Source organism: Sus scrofa, chromosome 1 (assembly GCF_000003025.6).
Source record: "Sus scrofa isolate TJ Tabasco breed Duroc chromosome 1, Sscrofa11.1, whole genome shotgun sequence".
NCBI classification, from domain to species: Eukaryota; Metazoa; Chordata; class Mammalia; order Artiodactyla; family Suidae; genus Sus; species Sus scrofa.
In genome coordinates this window covers 221,434,461-221,454,484 of record NC_010443.5, presented here as the reverse complement: position 1 = coordinate 221,454,484, position 20,024 = coordinate 221,434,461, and the positions used below count along the sequence as shown (strand labels likewise).

General features: G+C 37.9%; 1 protein-coding gene across 1 annotated transcript in view; it reads left to right on the top strand.

Annotated features, from left to right (window-relative positions):
* DOCK8 (dedicator of cytokinesis 8) overlaps positions 1-20,024 on the top strand; it is a 234,119-nt gene that overhangs the window by 37,405 nt on the left and 176,690 nt on the right. The window contains 1 exon segment of the mRNA XM_003121929.6: positions 15,446-15,548. Coding sequence (XP_003121977.3) covers positions 15,446-15,548 — 103 coding nt within the window.

Genomic DNA, 20,024 nt, shown 5'->3' with positions numbered 1-20,024 from the left:
TGTGTGTGTGTGTGTGTGTGTGTGTGTGAGAGAGAGAGAGAGAGAGAGAGAGAGAGAGAGAGAGAGAGAGAGAGAGAGAGAGAGATTTCTGTTATAAGATTATGGCAACCACAGCACAATTTGGAAAAAGAACAGCGTATAGAGGAAAAAAGCCTTTATTACCCTGCCTCTCTAATACAACTGTGAATAGTATTTCCTTCTAGTGTTTTTCCTTCTATATATTTTAAAATAATGCACTTAAATTTACATGCATTTTTGAGCTTATATTATCATAGTCTTTGGAGTCAGCCTTAGGTTCAAATCCTGACTCAGGACATTTTCAGCCCTGAGTTTTGCATTTGTTAAATTTGCGGCAATAAACTCAGTTTAGAATATTGTATGTTTTCAGTGGGATGGCACACATTAGTGCTCAGAACAGGGCCAGGGGTAGTGTAAGCACTTGATAAACAGTAGCATGATTTTCTGTTCTCACTAAAAATTTATGTCAACCTTCCACAGTCCTAATAATTGGAAAGCTTTTCTCAACATTTAGAAACATGCCTATTTTTATTTCATGAGTTTGGCAAAATATCATTCCACAAATTCTCCTGTGGTTTAGACACTGCTTTGAGGATCTTTTATGATTAGCTTGTTGAAAGCTCGCACTACCTGGGTTTTCTCAAAGGGCAGATTCATCAAAGAAGAATCAAATCTAAAACATAAGGATGACTGTGCTTGAAGTAAGAGGTTGGTTCAGCTGCTTTTTAGCTGTGCTTCAGGACCACAGATTCTGACCACACCACTGCAGGTAACCTATACAGCATCTAGACGATGGGTTGCTAGAGAAATGAATGAGAAACCATGGTTGGAGAGGTATAGGTCTCTCACCCCTATTGGAAAAACAACCCAAGCTCAAGGCTGGCCAAATTTACATCTGCAACCTGAGCTCTCATTTCTGCTCCAGACTGATCATCCAACTGCCAATTTGACCTCCACTTTGAATTCTTTTCATTGGGACCACACACTCGGTATGCCTAGATCACATCTTTAGCCTGATGGAAGGTAACCAACCACAAAGTCCTGAGTTTTTACAGTTGCCCTGTAAATGAAGGGATTAACATTATAAATGACAGCTCCCTTCCCACAATAGGCAGAAAAGCTCCTCACTAAAGATCTTGGTTTTCTATCACATAAACAAATCTTGACTCTGCAGAATAGTTATAGATAACTTCAGGCAGAATAGCCAACTAGTTCATTAACTCCTTAAATTTAATGAAACCATTTTGTACGTTCTCTTCTATTGCCGACTTGAGTAGTAATTGGTAAAATGCTATGAAGGACAAACACATAAACACCTTTGACTCAGAAATTCCACTTCTGGGACTTGATTCCACAGATATGTTTATAAATGTATGAATTAACACATGTGCGATTTACTCAACATTATTTGTGCTGGAAAAAAAAATATATATATATATTTTATTTTCCCACTGTACAGCAAGGGGATCAAGTTATCCTTACATGTATACATTACATTTTTCCCCACCCTTTGTTCTGTTGCAACATGAGTATCTAGACATAGATCTCAATGCTACTCAGAAGGATCTCCTTGTAAATCTATTCTAAGTTGTGTCTGATAATCCCAAGCTCCCGATCCCTCCCGCTCCCTCCCTCTCCCATCAGGCAGCCACAAGTCTGTTTTCCAAGTCCATGATTTTCTTTTCTGTGGAGATGTTCATTTGTTCTGGATATTAGATTCCAGTTATAAGTGATATCATATCACAATGGAATACTACTCAGCCATAAAAAAGAATGACATAATGCCATTTGCAGCAACATGGATGGAACTAGAGAATCTCATACTGAGTGAAATGAGCCAGAAAGACAAAGACAAATACCTTATGGAAAAAATATTGAAACAACCCAGGTGCAGCCAATTTCGAACACAGTGTGGAGGTTCCTCTAAAAATTTTTAAGTGTTGCTATTTGCCACTATATAGACGGATCTCAAGAACAATATGTTAAGTGAAATAAATCAAAGAAAGACAAATACCACATGGTCTTACCTATGTATGGAATATAAACAAAAAAAATTAAGCCCATAGATAGGGAGAACAGATTGGTAATTGCCAGAGACAGAGGTTGGGGAATCGGCAAAATTGTTGAAAGGGGTAAAAAGGTACAAATTTCCAGTTATAAAATAAATAAGTCATGGGGATATAATGTATAGTATGGTGACTATAGTTAATAATACTGTACTGCATATTTGAAAGTTGCTAAAAGAATAGATCTTACATGTTCTCATCACAAGAAAAAAAATTTTGTAACTGTGTATAGTGACAGATATTAACTAGACTTTTTGTGGTGATCATTTTGTAAAATTTACAAATACCAAATCATTATGTTGTATACCTGAAACTAATATAATTTTGTTTGTCAATTATACCTAAATTTAAAAAAATGGAAACAATAAAAACCTGTACAAGAGACTAGTTAAGAAATTATTGCTCACGTATATAATAGAATACACATACAGCTATAAAAAGAATCAGGCGTTCTTTTGACCTTATCTATTAGGTGAAAAAAAAGCAAAATGTGTAGTTCCTGTCGTGGCACAGTGGAAACAAATCCAACTAGGAACCATGAGGTTGCAGGTTCGATCCCTGGCATTGCTCCATGGATTAAGGATCTGGCATTGCCATGAGCTGTGATGTAGGTCGCAGACGTGGCTTGGATCTGGCATTGCTGTGGGTGTGGTGTAGGGGGATAGCTACAGCTCCAATTAGCCCTAGCCTGGGAACCTCCATATGCCATGGGTGTGGCCCACAAAAGACAAAAAAACAAAGTAAAATGCAGATTACCAGTGAATGGATAAACAGAGTTGGTATATCTGTACAATGTAATACTTCTCCATAAAAAAAACGAATGAACTATTGGTACACACTGCATCATAGATGGAATCTCAAGTATTGTGTTCTCATTTGTGTAAAAAAAAATGGAGGAAAAAATATATACATGCATTTGTGTGTATACTGTATATGCACAGAAGATACACAAACTTTTATGGGGAAGGAACCTGCATAACTGGCAGACAAAATTAGGAGGGAAACATTTTAGACTGTTCTTTTTTGTTTTTATATTTAAGAATACAAAAATATGACATACTCAAAATATAGTTTATTACTATGTCTAGATATTATATATAATTTTTCTCATTTTTCATTTTAGTTTTAATTAGTTTTTTAAAAGCCATTTATTCAGCCTAGTACACAAAGAAACTGATACTTAATATTATGCCATTGGCAAAAATAAGCAAATATTTAGTATGCTAATATGGTTGTCTTTTGTTTTTGTTTTTGTTTGGCCATGCCTACAGCATATGGAAGTTCTGGACCAGAGATTGAACCCATGCCACAGCTGTAGCCCAAGCCACAGCAGTGACAATGCCAAATCCTTTACCCGCTGTGCCACCTAAGGAATGCCTAGACAGCTAGTATGTTTTTGTTGATTTCTTGTTTAATCCCATTCTGGTGTCAGACTACCTGCTCTACATGATTTCTGACCTTAGAAATTGGTTGAGATTTGCTTTATAGTCCAGGAATTGGTCAATTTTGGTACATGGTTCAGTGTACACAAAAAGAATGTGTACTTTGTCATTATATACTGTATTTTCTATATAAGTCAGATGGAGTTTGTTTATCATGTTTGAATCCTATATATCTCTAATTTTTTTAAATCTACATGTTACATTACTTAGCTGAAAAAGGTATATTAAAATCTTTCATTATAATTGTGGATTTGAAATTTCTCCAGTTCTTACTTTATACATTTTGAGCCTTTATTACTTGGTACATATATATTTAGAATTGCTATATAATGCTGGTGAATTGATCCTTAATCTCTTAAGAAATGTTCTCTCTGGGAGTTCCCTTTGTGGTTCAGTGGTTAATGAACCTGACCTGTATCCATGAAGACACGGGTTTGACCCCTGGCCTTTCTCAGTGGTTTAAGGATCCAGCATTGCCCTGAGCTGTGGTGTAGGTTGCAGACACGGCTCAGATCTGGCGTTGCTATGGCTGTGGCGTGGGCCAGCAGTTACAGCTCTGATTGGACCTCTCACCTGGGAACCTCCATATGCTGCAGATGCAGCCCTAAAAAGACAAGAGAAAAAAATCTTCTCCTGGGTGTTCCCTTCTGGCCTAATGGTTAAGGATCTGGAGTTGTCACTGCTGTGGCTCTGGTCCCTGCTGTGGTATGGGTTTGACCCTTCATGTGGGAACTTCTAAATGCTGTGGTTGTGGCCAAAAAGAAAGAAAGAAAAAGAAATGCCTCTTTATCTTCAGCTATATGTTCTGCCTTATTTTAAAGTCCTTTTTGCCTGGTATAGCTACACAAGCTTTCTTTTAGTTATTTTTGCATAACTTTCCTCCATTACTTTGTAAACATTTTAAATAGGCATTTACCCAAGAGAAAGGAAAGAACATGTATATATAAAGACTTACACATTAATGTTCATAGCAGCTTTATTTTAATAGTCAAAACCTGGAAGTGACTCAAATGTTCATCAACAAGTGAATGGATAAGCAAATTGTGGTATAGTCATGCAATGAAATACTCCTCTATAATAAAAGGGAATGAACTCTTGATACACACTGCAACATAGATATAAAATAGTTACTCTAGGTGCAAGAAGCCAGATAAGAAAGAAATATATTGTCTGATTCCATTTATATAAAAATCTAGAAAATGCAAACTAACTGTAGTGACCAAATGCAAATCATTACCTAGGGGCAAAGGGTGGGAAGATTAAGGAGCATGAGGAAACTTTGTGATTACAGTGATAGTTTCATGGGTGTATACCTATAAATTATATACCTTAAATACATAGATATTCAAACCTATAAATTGTATACCTGAATACCTTAAATATGTGCAATATATTGCATGTCAAATATACCTCAATAAATCTGTTAAAAAATTATATCTCTTTTAAGTAGCAATAATTTTTTTAAATTGAAGTATAATTGATTTACAATGTGTTAGTTTCTAGTGTACATCAAAGTATATATATATATTTCTTTTTCATATTCTTTCCATTATGGTTTATTACCAGATATTGAATATCGTTCCCTATGCTATATAGTAGGACCTTTTGGTATTTTCTATATAGTAGTTATAGCTGCTGATAGCAAACTTCTAATTTAAGCCTCCCCACCTCTTTCTATTTAGGTAACCATGTTTGTTTTCTATGTCTGGAGTCTGTTTCTGCTCTGTAAATAAATTCATTTGTACCATATTTTTTATTCCATTTATAAGTGATATCATATATTTGTCTTTCTCTTTCTGACCTACTTCACTTAGTAAGATAATCTCTAGGTCCATATCTGTTGCTGTGAATGGCATATATATCATTCTTTTTTATGGCTGAGTATTATACACACACACACACACACACACACACACACACACACACACTCACTCACTCCATATCTTCTTTATCCATTCCTCTGTTGATGGACAATTAGGTTTCTTCTTTGTCTTGGTTATTGTAAATAGTGCTGCTATGAACATTAGGGTGCATGTGCTTTTTGAATTAGAGTTTTCTCAGAATATGTAGCATATCTTTTTTATGTAATCTGATGATATTTCTCTTTTAATTGGATACTTTAATCTAGCTGTATTTAATGTAATCACCAATATATCTGAATTTTTTTTCTTCAGCCTTTTCCTTCCTTAAGACTTAGATAACTTATCTCAAATATGAAGATAATAAAGTTATTCTCCCATTTCCCTAGGTCACTTTAAGGAGTAAGTGAAATCATTATGCATAGAAGTCTTAGTGTGTTATAAATCATTACACTTTCAGTTTCTTTCCTGGTTGTTCAGAACTTAGCAAGGTGAATCCCAGGTAAAATTCTAAAGTAGGAGTTCCAGTTGTGGCTCAGTGGTTAACGAATCCAGCTAGGAACCATGAGGATGAGGGTTCAATCCCTGGCCTCGCTCAATGAGTTAAGGGTCCAGTGTTGCCATAGGCTCTGGTGTAGGTCGCCAACACAGCTCGGATTCCACGTTGCTGTGGCTCTGGCATAGGCCGGTGGCTACAGCTCCAATTAGACCCCTAGCCTGGGAACCTCCTTATGCCACAGGTGTGGCTCTAGCAAAAGGTAAAAAAGACCAAAAAAAAAAAAAAATTCTAAAGTAGATGTCCCTTTTTAACAGAATGGTTTATACTTAGGCAAATCACCAGGCACTGACCCTACAGCATTTGAAATTGGATATGATGTCCTTTTCTTTTTTTAAACCTTTTGGCTCCCTTTACTCATTTCCTCCATCCACACCCCTACCACTGGTAACCACTAATCTGTTTTCAGTATCTATGAGCTTGGCTGTTTGGGGGAGGTTGTTTGTTTGTTTTAGATTCTACATATAAGAGAGATCATGTGGTGTTTGTCTTTTTTCTGACTTACTTCATCTAGCATAATGCCCTTGAAGTCTATCCATGTTGTCACAAATGACATGAGTTCATTCTAATTTGTGGCTGAATAATATTCCTCTGAGTGTGTATGTAACACACACACACACACACACACACACACACACACACACACAATACAATTTATTTGTCCATTCATCCACTGATGGACACTTAGGTTGTTTCCATATGTTGGCTATTGTAAATAATGCTGTGGTGAATATGGGGGTGCCCATATCCTTTTGAATTAGTGTTTTCATTTTCTTTGGATTAACATCCAGAAGTAGAATTGATGGATCATATGGCAGTTTTATTCTTAATTTTTTTGAGGAAACTCCATTCTATTTTCCATAGTGGCTGCACAAATTTGCACTCCCAATGCACAAGGGTTCCCTTTTTTTCCACATTCTCACCAACACTTGTTATTTGTTGTCTTTTTGATAATAGCTATTCTAACAGATGTGAGGTGTTATCTCATTGTGGGTTTTATAGGCTTTTCCCTGATAACTGAGGAAGCTGAGCATCTTTTCATGTACCTGTTTTCTTTGGGAAAAATGTCTATTCAGATCTGCCCATTCTAAAATCAGATTTGGGTTTTTTTTTTTTTTTTTTTTTGCTATTGAGTTGTGTGAGTTCTTTATGTATTCTTTATTTTACCCCCTTATCATGATTTTAGCCCTTGTATGGTTTGCAAATATTTTTTCCCATTCATCAGGTTACCTTTTTATTTTGTTGATGACTTTCTTTACTGTGCAGAAGATTTTTGGTTTGACATGTTCCCACTTATTTATTTTTGCTTTTGGAATCATGTTAAAAAAACCACCAGTTTTATGGTTTCAGGTTCTATGTTCAAGTCCGTATCTGAATTTAAATGTACACTCCTACTGTGTTTTTTTTTTTCAACATGTCTCTTGTTCCCATAGAGATTGTAATACATATTTGACTTATTACAATTCCAATATTAGTATTTTTATCACTTCATAGATAGCAAAATAACTTTAAAACATAGGAACTCTACTTATCCCTCCCACCTTTGGGGAGGGAGGAAATTGTTGACATGTATTTTAATTCTATATATATTTTAAATTTCATATTATTATTTCTTTGTACAGTCACTATCATGTATTTATCCTTTTGATGCACTTTATTGCTTTCAGCACTTCTCTGCTTCCATCTGGGATCACTTCTGTCTAAAGAACTCTCTTTAGTATTTCTTTTAGTATGGCTCTGCTGGTAATAAATTCTCCCAGTTTTTGTTTATCTGATGAAGTCTTTATTCTTTATTTTTTACTTTTTTATATTACTCAATGAATTTACTACATTTGTAGTTGTACAATGTTTATTCTTTATTTATGATGGGTATTTTCACCGGGTAGAAAATTCTGTATTAGTAGTTGTTTTGTTTCAACACTTTAAGAATGACATCGCATTGGTTTTGGACTTTATTTTTTCACTTGAGAAGTCAGTTATTAGTCTTATTATACTTTGAAGGTAGTGTGTCTTTTCCCCCAGATCTTTTTAAGAGCATTTAAAATTTCTCTTTGATTTTCAGCAGTTGTACTTCAATGTGTCTAGATTTGATTTGTCTTTGTATTGATTCTGAAGGGGGTCTGTAGACCTTTAAGAATCTATGTCTTTTATTTTATTTTATTTTTATTTTGTTTTTGGTCTTTTTAGGGCTGTACCCACAGCATATGGAGCTTCCTGGGCCAGGGGTTGAATTGGAGCTGAAGCCACCAGCCTAAGCCACAGCCACAGTAACATCAGATCTGAGCCGCATCTGTGACCTACACCGCAGCTCACGGCAACACCAGATTCTTAACCCACTGAACGAGGCCAGGGATCAAACCTGCATCCTCATGGATGCTAGTGAGATTCATTTCTGCTGAGCCATGACAGGAACTCCTGTCTTTGCTATTTTTGTCAATATTCCTTTAAATATTACTTCTGTTTCCATTTTGTTTCTCTTCTTTTGGGACTTCAGTTTTCATATGTTAGATCGGTTTCTTTATGTTTCAACACATTTTTCTGGAGAAACCCCTTCCCCCCTTTAATAATCCAGTGACAAACAAAAAGCACTCAATTTTTACAGGTGTTCTTTTTGGGGATTATGCTGCCTCAGTAGGTGGTGATAATGGCTGGAGAGAAACTAATGTACAAGGTGATATATAAGGGCTGGGGGAGGAGCTCCCTTGGAGGATCCCTGAAGACAGTGAGGAATCCTTCTTCTCCAGGCTCACTGCAGTCATCCTTAAACACTTCAGGCAGTGAGGAAATAGTCTTCTGTATTGGGGGAATTTTCCAAGTGAAAGGGATCCGGGACTCCCCTGTGAGGAAGAAATAAGTTCCACAGCTTGTTAATAGGGGCAGACTTCTCTTTGCAATCATATTTCCACCCAATGAATCATCTTTACAGAAATTGTACATTTATGGCATGTCTATTTATGAGACAAGATGGAAAACATGAGAAACTCTAAAACTTGAAAAAAAAATTTCAAAGCCTCAGGCTGATGAACTTCTGAGGAATTCGTTGCTCAAAACGTATGCATGCGTATATATTCAAAGGCAGAAATAGAGATAGATGGATAGATATCTATATGGTATATATAACATGATGTATTGTATACATATAAAATTCACTATAGAAATTTCTTTTCTAGGCTTTTAAATTTAAAGGTGTACTTTACTAAAAGTATCTGAGGAAGCATCTCAGAAAAACCTTTAGATCATTTTTATGTGCTCAACTCCAGGAACTACTCACTCTTGGGCCAGCTCTGTGTTTTCAGACCTTATCCATGCCCTGTACTGCCATCCAGCCCTGTGTTGTTTACATCATTCAGAGCATCATTTTCCTGCATACATGTGACAAATTTTAAAAGCTTTATTATTGTTTTTATATGATACTGCCCTAACCTTATAATTCAGGACATTTGCAGGGGTAGGGAGTAACATTCTTTCACCACTCACTCAGTATAAATCATTTCTAGTCCTGAACAATGGCTGTTTGGCAAGGTTTCATTATACCATGTGCTTGGGGCTATGTCCATATATATGCCACCCACAAATGACTGATTATTATTTATTACCAGCCGCGTACTTTATACTTTGTAGTTGTTGAGTGTTTTATAGTTAGTTGTTACTAAGAGTAACTATATGTAAATTATAAGTAAATTGTATGTTTGCTTTTCTTTATTTGACCCCTTTTACTGTTTGAAACATATCAGATTCAGGAAAACTCTGAACCTCTTTAAATACTTATAGGCAAGGCTTTTTTTCTTGAATCAGTTTTAAAATCCTTCCAACCGTTTTGGCTACCGGCCATACCAACATACAGGGAGAGCATTTTCGTTTAATAAGAGTGGCAGAGAAAAGCATTCTGGAGCTGTGCTGTTTCCTAGCACAGCTGCTGGTATAGATCATGGTGCTGATTGTTCCACCTGGAGATTCTTAAGTCTCTTTGCCAGTTAGAGCTGGAAAGGTGCCTAGGAGTTCATATAGCCCAGCCCCTTCATTTTACATGTAAAGAAACTGACTCAACTTGGTTAACTCATGTACTTGAACTCAAACAGCTGGCAAATGGCAAAGCTCAGGACTAAGTCACTGAGTAAATACTCTTTTTCTTTGCTCTTCTAGCTGTTACTGTTGTAAAGCAGCAGGGCAGCCTGATGGTTAAAATACTTGAAGTAGGAGTATAGACACCTAATGTCTAGATGTCATGAAATGGTTTTAAAAAAATGCTTAAATACATTATTTTCTTTTCCATCAGGTCTGTTCCTACTGATGTTTTTGTGAAAATATGGTTCCAAAGTCCCCTTATCCCAGAAGCCTCCTAAATCCTAGGCTGATTTAGTAACTCCTTCCTCTTTGCTCACAAGGCACTATACACACTCCTATATTATAATGCTTATTATTTATATTGTAATTATTTAGCCAATTATCCATCTGCCCTCCTCCCTCCCCACCCACTGGACTGAACTTCCAGGAGCACCAACAGTATCTTCTTGGACTTCCATCCCTAGCATTTGGCAGAAAGCCTGGCACTCTGTGTGCCCTCACTGTTTTATGAATGAATGAATGAACCAACCACTCTCTCATGGACTTGCCCTATCAGTAAATCTTATACTTTCTTGGATATAAAAAAATTACCTGGAGTTTCTGGTTTAAAATGCAATTTTCAGGGTTCCCATCATGGCTCAGTGGTTAACGAATCCGACTAGGAACCATGGGGTTGCAGGTTTGATCCCTGGCCTCACCCAGTGGGTTAAGAATCTGGTGTTGCAGTGAGCTGTGGTGTAAGTTGCAGACGCAGCTCAGATCCGAGTTGCTGTGGCTCTGGTGTAGGCCGGGGGCTACAATTCCGATCATACCCCCAGCCTGCAAACCTCCATATGCGTCCGTGCGGCCCTAGAAAAGAAAAAATAAAATAAATTTTTAAAAATACAATAAAATCCAATTTTCCAGGCAACACCACAAAAGATGCTGAGTCAAAAGTGGGGTAGGGTCTAAGAATGTGCATTTTTATTAGGCAGCTGATGATTTGATGCACATGGTCCATAGGCCACACTTGGCAAGCTTTGCTTGATTATTAATTGCATGGATACTTAGTTCCTACTGTATATATCACAATAATCTGTCCATCTGATTAAAAGCATAGAGCCTTGCTACCTATCTCGTTCCACCATTCTACCTCCTGGGTAGCGGTCTTGACATTTATATAAATAGAGAAGATAATATTTATAGAGCATTTTGAATTATTTAAAGAAGGGTATCTTAGTTCATTGAGGAAATATAATGATATAAATCTAGCACCATGAAATTTATCTTAGACATGTTAAATTTGTTGTGCGACTCCAGTGCAGAGGAAATAAAACCCACACATACTACCTGTGTGAGCTCTTTCCCTGGCTGGGCTTTCTGATTTGTTGTACGCAGGCTTCCCCCTTCACAGGGCCAGCATAGAAAAGAGAAAGGTTAACTTAGAGCGTGGTGCTCTTTTGAGAATAAGTTCCATATCAGTCAACCTAAAGGCTGATGTTTACATAATTTTTAAAAAATCCCAAGGAGTGCACCCAGGCCTGCACAGTACTGTACAGGTATGCACTGTTTTTTTAAATGATGACGTTAAGCGTTTTTATGGAGAAAGAGCTGAATGGGGTAGTTATTAAACTCCCCTTATATAACTACCAAAAAGATTTCTGAACCTCCTGGTGTGTGTGTGTATGTGTATGTGTGTGTGTGTGTGTACACATATATACATATATATATATACACACACATACACACATATGTATAGTTGAATATTTGTCTAGTTCCTCATAATACTTTTCACTTGTAACCTTCCTTCCTTTCTTCCTTCCTTCTTTTTAATGGCCCTATCCGCAGCATATAGAAATTCCAGGCCAGGGATTGAATCCAAGCTACACCTGCGACCTATGCCACACCTGCAGCAATTCCAGAGCCTTTAAACTCACTGTGCCTGAATAGGGATTGAACTCACACCTCCGCAGCAACCCAAGCCACTGCAGTTGGATTTGTAACCCACTGCACTACAGGGGGAACTCCACCTATAACATTTATTTATGCACATTTCCATACAAATATTTAAATGATAAAATCACATTTCATGTATTTTATGCTGTATGTACTCAGTGTTCTCTCATGTTGGATGCATTGGTTGTTTTCAATTATTTGTGATTATATACAGTTTCTATGCTCATTTTTATTCACATTTTATTTTTGTCTATATGAATTCTGTGGGTTATATTCTCCAAAGTGAGATGGTTAGATGGAAGAGTAGTGACAGTTTTATGACAATTGTCACATATTACAGTATAACTTTCCAGAGACAATGTATCAGTACTGTCCCCCAGGGGTTTTCCCATGGCTTGACCAGCATGTAATTTTATCATTCCAGCCTGTTTTTGTTAGTTTAAATGCACATAGGACCTCTCCAGAGATATTTTACTTTGTAGTCTATAAAGTGAATATGATACAATTCCTTTCCACATTGGATGATTCACTGTTTTCATTTTAAGGAGAAACAATTCATCGCCTTCTTTGACAGTTTCGAAGGGACAGGTTTAATTGTCTTTTGTAGGATTGACTCTGTAGGGAGAGGAAATAGGATTGAGGCAGGCCTGATGTGTCAGGAAAGATCAGTTGCTTAGCTCTGAGTTAGGAAGCTTATATGGGGGATTGCAGCAAGAAGGTCAGCTGACCCTGTTTAGGGCGGGTTGGGATGCAGGAACCGTTCTGACGACAGGATGAAAATGAAAGTAAGAACCTGTCCCTCCTGCCCTTCTATGACTCTCTCACAATGTCTCTTTCTTTTGTGTATGTTTTCAAATACCCCCATTTCAGGTAGACCCCTCTGGTCTATGACAGGAAGGGCTTCAGAACGGCCAGGAAACTAAAGAGGCCTTGGGTTGGTGGGGGTGGGGTAGGGGGTAGGACCTGGAAGCAGAAGGCACAGGGGCAATCTATCTTACCTGTGAAAAGGCAACTGGGTACAGAAAAGGACTTTACTTGATTGTCTCTGCCCTTCCTGATAATTGTCACCTTCTGAAGTAAGCAAATAATTGATTGCTCTGCTGGTTTCGGCTCCTGTGCTGCCAAACACAAGATGCAGTGTTGTGTATGTAAGTTGGACCTTTCCTTTTGGGCAGTAGTCTAACCTGTTGATTTTTTAGAAACTGGTGACTGTCCAGCTTATAATGAAAAGCAGTCTATTGAGCACTTGGGATCAAAATCTGGGATCTCCGTTCCTGGTTGTCATGCCAAATTCTTGCCTTCCCTCGTGTCTCTGTAGATACCTATACACACACACATACACACACACACATGCATTTATATCTGTATCTGTCAGTTTTATTTGGAATAATTCACATACCACAGAATTTACACATTCAACATGTACGGTTCACTGGTGTTTAGTATATTAGCAGAGTTATGCATACATCACCATAATTAATTTTAGAACATTTTCATCACCCCAGAAAGAAACCCCATTCCATTTAGCAGCTATTTCCCATTTGCTTTCAATCCCCTCAGCCCTAGGCAATCACTAATCTACTTTCTGTCTCTATAGATTTGCCTATTCTGGCTTTCGTATAAGAAATTATACAATATGTGGTCCTTTGGTTTAGTTTCTTTGACTGACTACAATGTTTTCAAGGTTCATCCATGTTGCGGTTTGTATCAGTACATCTTTCCCTTTTTTACCACCAAATAATATTCCATGTATAACACATTTTGTTTGTCCACTCATGAGTTGGTGGATATTTAGGTTGTTTCCACATTTTGGCTGCTGTAAATAATGCCGCTACGAATATTTATATATAAACTTTTGTGTGGAAGCATGTTTTCATTTTTCTTGGATATAAACCTTGGAGTGGATTTGCTAAGATATATGGGAACTCTATGTTTACATTTTTGAGGAACTGTGAGACTGTTTTCCAAAGCAGGTACACAGTTTTACATTTCTACCAATAGTGTATGACTGCTTCCATTTCTTCATGTCCTTATCAATAGTCATTATTGTCTATCTATTTTGTTATAGCCATCTTAGTGGTTGCAAAGTGGTCTCTCCTTGTGGTTTTCATTTGTATTTCCCTGATGGACAATAGAGTGCTTACTCCTTATCCTAGTATTTTCTCATTAAAAAAAAAAAAAAAAAAAAAAAAAAGCAAAGAAAGAAAATACTTCAGAAAAAAGGAAGACAGTTAATATGGGCTCCCGCAACTTCTCTGGGATTTCACACCCATTGCATCATAGTGTATGGGACCACTACTGACAAGACTGTGCTCTAGGAGTTCCCACTGTGGCTCAGCAGGTTAAGAACCCAGCTAGTATCCATGAGAATGTGGGTTCTATCCCTGGCCTTGCTCACTGGGTTAAGGATCCAGCATTGTTGCGAGTTGCGGCATAGGTCGCAGATGCAGCTCAGATCTGGTGTGGCTGTGGCTGTGGCGTAGGCCGGCAGCTGCAGCTCTAATTTGACCTCTAGCTTGGGAACTTCTATATGCTGCAGGTGCAGCCCTAAAAAGAAGAAGAAGAAAAAAAAAGGTGTCTGTCTCTTTGGTAGATACATAGCATGTTTCAAATATGGGATGTTATTTATCCTCAACAATCTGTCAGTGTCTAGTTATTTTCCATAGTGGCCTCACTGTGAATTAAATACGCTTTTGTGAGCTAGCCTAAGAATCCAGCCTCTGAAAATGGATTTAATGCAGAAATGTGTTCTGAGTTCCAAACAAATGACTAATATGTGAGCACCCAAAGTCAACCTTCTCCTTATCTGGGGTGTCGTTGGTGGGAAGCTTGTGCCTGCAGATATGAGTAGGCAGTGGAGACCCACTCTCCCATGCTTTCTACTCCACAGATGTTGTCTGAGGTCTCAGCAGTGTCCGTGTGGCTGACTCAAAGGACTGCTCACTAGGCGCGGTTTGGAACAAATACAGTCTTTGGAATTCCAGGTGGCATCCCAGGGGCCTTGGGGGAGGTTGAAGTGCTCCTATAACAGTTCTCAGGCATTTTCTCTGATAGCAGCCAGCCAATCAGAAGGTCTCAATTGCTTGAAAAGGGGGTGATTGGATCAAAATGACAGCTCTGGGTTTAAAGCACTCTAGTGAGAGACCAGAGGTCCTCATGTGGAGACAATGCTGCTGAATGACCTGGAGGAAGGAGCCAAGTGCCCTGGATCTTTTCCTTGGGCTGCAAACTCCTCCACCTCCTTGAGCTGCCATCCTTCCAGTATTGGGCAAGAGCCATGATGGCAGGTGCCCTGGCCTCTGTGAACTTCTCAAGGGCATGTGTTATCACACAAAAGCTCTAGTGTCCACCCACAAACCACTGAGGACATTTTAGTCATTTTAGCCAATCACCCTGCTAAGGAATAAGTTTTATAACATGACATTAAAGATTGTATCTGTAATTGCGACGATTTAAAAAAAAAAAAAAACCCACTTCATTTAGATTTTTCTATTTTAACCCAAGGTATTCTTCTGCGGAAATAAGGAAGCAGTTTACTCTCCCACCAAACCTTGGCCAGTACCATCGACACAGCATAAGTACCTCTGGCTTCCCCTCTCTTCAACTAGTAAGTATGAGATACAGGTTTGCTTAGAGCATGGTCAAGGGCAGAAATGCCCAGGGTATGCTTTTGCTTCCTTACTCTTCTTCGATTTTCCTGCTGCTGCCTTACATCACCAGCCATCAGTTCCTAGCTCTGCGTCTGCTTTTTGACATTGGACAATTTCCCTCTCTCCCTCCACTAGGGCTTAGAGTGCAAAGTAAACTTCTAGGGGCTGTGATTCTGAAGTCTCTAGACTCAGTAGACTTCCAGGCTACTTGATTTTACCCAAATAATGATTCATGTTTTGATGGCAGGGAAGATAAGTCTGAAAATGTAATACATTTGTAACATGCTTTTATTGGGAAAATGTATTCCAAAATCTGAAAAGCCAAGCTATGAACCTTAAGGTTTTAAATGACTTTTTGGAAGTGTAATTTACGTATAATAAAATTCACTCACTTTCAGCATACAGTGTGAGGAATTTGGCCAATTTATGGTTAACATGTACTCAGTCATGAATCAGAACAGTTTCTTTTACCCTAAAAAGCCCCATCATGCTTTGCAGTGGACCCACCTCCTCCCAGTCCAGAAGCCTAGGCAATTACCAGTCCACTTCTGTCATCATAATTTTGCCTTTCCTGGCACTTTGTATCATTGGTATCAGACAGTACAAACTTTCATTTCATTTTATGAAAACTTTATTGGCATATAATTGACTTACAATGTATTAGTTTCAGGTGTACAGCAAAGTAAATCAGATATATATGTATATATTTGGATATATTATATACAATATATAGGATGTATGTGTGTGTGTGTGTATCTATATATATCTTCCGTCTTTTTTCCATATAAGTTTTTTTTTTCAAACTATTGAGTATATTTCCCTGTGCTATACAGTAGGTTCTCCAAACCTTCATTTTAAAACACCCTCCCCTTTTTAAGTTCAAATTGCCTACATTTTTATATTAATACTAATTGTTGAGTGTGTGTATATGAGTTATATTATTTGAGGACTAAATGCAAGATGTGTGACCGGTGGGTTAAATCTGACTTAAATGAGATGGTTTGTAAAACCAGGAGTATTCACTTCCTTTGTGAGAAGAGTTACAGCCTCCACTGTACTCACTTCCTCACATACAGCACAGCCCCACTTTCCTACTTGTTCTAGTGGTTATCTTGAAGAGGTTAGGTTATTTTTTGTTTCTCACTTGTTACTTCAAAACCACTTCTGCTCTTAGAAATTTTGTAACCTTCCCCTCCGTTTCCTGTGGCCGCCATTTTGTCGCCTGTAACAATTTCCACGCCGGGTAACTGTGTATCTTTTAAAGGTATGTTTACTGGAGTGATTTATGGTTCTTTCAGTAGGATAATTTGTGTTTTGTGTCGCTGATGAAATAGTAGTACGAAAAAATGTATAGCACCTTTTACTGCAAGAGGCAACTTGCAATGACATTTCTTCCAAAAACCTAGTTATGACTTCCGTGGCTCGTTAAACTGCCCTTTTTATCGGTACTTTTCCTGTCTGTTTCAAAGTCAAAGATTATAATAAAAGCACATCAAGTGCACAATGTCCATGCTTTCAGATGTATTAGATAGGCTTTAAACGAAGGTAAATTAGATTTGCTTTTTTCATTTCATTTGGTGCTGATGTATATTTCATTGGAAAACCTCAGTTTTGTTTGTTTGTTTTTTAATTCCTGACTCAAAGAGTCTTCCAGAATATACAAAATGCAGACAAAAAGTGACTGGATACACTTTGAAGTCTTAAGCAAGGTGGGGGAGTTGGGGTTTTTGCTTTGCTTCTTTGTAAAGTTACACTGCAGCTTTCTGCAGTGGCTGTCTTGAGAGAGTGTGGACATCACTATTAAGAGGCTTTAAGGAAGTTTAACTTACAGGCTTTAACCCCTTAGTTACACGCCCGCTGCAGCCTCAGATTTGTTGAGGAGAAATCTTTTTAAAAATCACAACTATAAAAAAATTGCTTTTCATATTTGTAGGTGTTCTTTTAGTAGTTATTCTGCTTCATCAGTAGGTTTTGACGAAAGTGAATTTGGATGAGTTACTTCATTAGCTAGGCAGTAGAGCTAACATGTGGCTTAACTACCCATTTTCTAATGGAAGGTATCAGAGAAGTAGCAACACTGTCTAACTATGCTTGAATCACCTGGTCCTGTCAGATTTTGGTTTTGGTTCTGTTTGCAAATGAATAGCTTTTAAAATGTGTTTCTTCTGGTTGATTCCAGCTTTGTTTTCTGAATATCTTTCCCCCATCTCTGCTCCAGCTTCAGAGCAGTGTACTGACCCTGCTTGTTCTCATTAACTGACTGAAGAGCAGGTGGCAGGAGGGAGCCAAAAGGCTTGCATTTGATTCCTCTTTTGTTTTTGAAATGCAAGGCCTGCTTAGGAAACCCCATGACCCTGATGTTTACCTGCTTGTCATGCTGTAATGTCAGAATGAAGTGGCTGTTCTTTCCCTTGAGTCATCTTCCCAAATGAAGGTTCCTCGGACAAAACCCCGCTAACATGGTGATTTCTCTTTCCCTTAAAAAATTTTTTTTCATTTCATAGAAAGATAATGGCACATTTCAGGAAGACTCATTTCTGGCAGGGCAAAGGAATTAGCTTATCACCTAAAAAGACTTTCAACCTAAAGCAGCTTTTTTAAAAAAAAAACTTTTCTTAATGAGAAGCCATAGACTGTTCATTGTGTAATTTTGGAAGAGTGAGAACTATGACTAAATGCATTTTGACTTTCATTTCTATAGAAGCACCGTTTCAACAATCCTACATGCTGATACAAATGTTTGATTGTTTTTAAGTATTTAATTGGCACCAAATTACTCAAAGCCCAATCAAGCTTATAAGTTTGCTATTATATTGCAAGAGGCAGGAACTTGCAGTCAGATGGATCTGGGATAGAGTGTAACAGTCACTTGTTAGTTACATAATTTGGAGCAGGTTACTTCACCTCTATGAAGTCTTTAGTTTCTTCATGTGCCCAGTGGGCGTAGTAATAGCCACCCCTATGAGGGTTAATATAGAATGATATAACAGGTGCTGTGTAAATAGAGGCTAATGTTGCTATGTACCTGGCACTGTGGATACATTGTGGGAGATTTAAGGAAGAAGATGAATAGGAGATATTTTTGCCTCTTAAGGGTCTTATGACCTATTTGGGAGAGAATATAGAGAATCCATACTAGCTTCAAGTGTGGTGTGTAGAGGAGAGAAAATAATCCAATAAGAGGTAAAGACATGATGGGGAGGTTGAGAAGATTTAGAGGAAGGTTCTAAGTCTTGGTTCTTATTAGCATCACCTGGGACTTTGACACATACCATAAGACAATTTTATCAAAATCCCTAGGTTTGGGGTCCAGGTTATCAGTATTTTAAAGTTCCCTGGGACTTTAACATGTTGTCTAGGTTGAGGATCATTTAAAGAGCCTACATAGGTAGAGGTCTCGTAATAGGAGAAAGAACATAAAGGTAAATTTCTTTTGTTGTCCTGGTTGCTCTGAATTTCAGAAAGTGTGGTAAATGAAGACTATTTGCTAATTCTTTGGATATATTTTTATATAAATAAAGTGGATTCTGCCTTAAATCTGATAAATTAAGTGAAAAGAAGGATGTGTTTGATTCTGTGTGTGTGTGGTATTACTAGGTTTTTGGTTTTTTTAACTTACTATAAATGTTGTCTGTGATGATTGGAAATACATGCATTTTCAAATTATATGAATTATTTTAAAATGTTACATTTTTTTGTTTTTGTCTTTCTGCCTTTTCTAGGGCCGCATCAGCTGCATATGGAAGTTCCCAGGATAGGGGTCTAATTGGAGCTACAGCTGCCAGCCTACACCACAGCTCATGGCAATACCGGATCCTTAACCCGCTGAACAAGGCCAGGGATTGAACCTACAACCTCATGGTTCCTAGTCAGATTCGTTAACCACTGAGCCATGATGGCAACTTCTAAAATGTTGCATTTTTGAATGTGAAGAGGATCCACTAGTTAGAGGGATTTTTGTGTTTTTGTTTTTGTTTTCTTTGTTTGCCGCCCATAGCAGGTAGAGTTCCCACACCAGGGATCAGATCTGAACCATAGTTGTGACCTACACTACAACTGCCGCAGCTCCGAATCCTTTAATCCACGGTGCCAAGCAAGGGATAAAACCTGTGTTCTGGCACTGCAGAGATGCCACTGATCCCATTGAGTCACAGCAGGAACTCTAGGAGCTGAGTTTTTTGACAAATGCGATGATGGTAAATTGCACTGGGTCTATATGACTCTCATAACACTCCTATCCAGAGTCCTTTGTGGCCAGTGCTAAAGAGAGTGACTTGTGAATGGAATCACCTGGGTGTAGCATCACCCATTGGCCTTCGAATTCTCCATTGCCACAGCCATGTGAACGAGTTGACCAAGACCTGCTTTGTTGCCAGTCACCTCCCTAGGCAAACAGCTATATATATATATATCAACTGTCTTCATTAGGATGA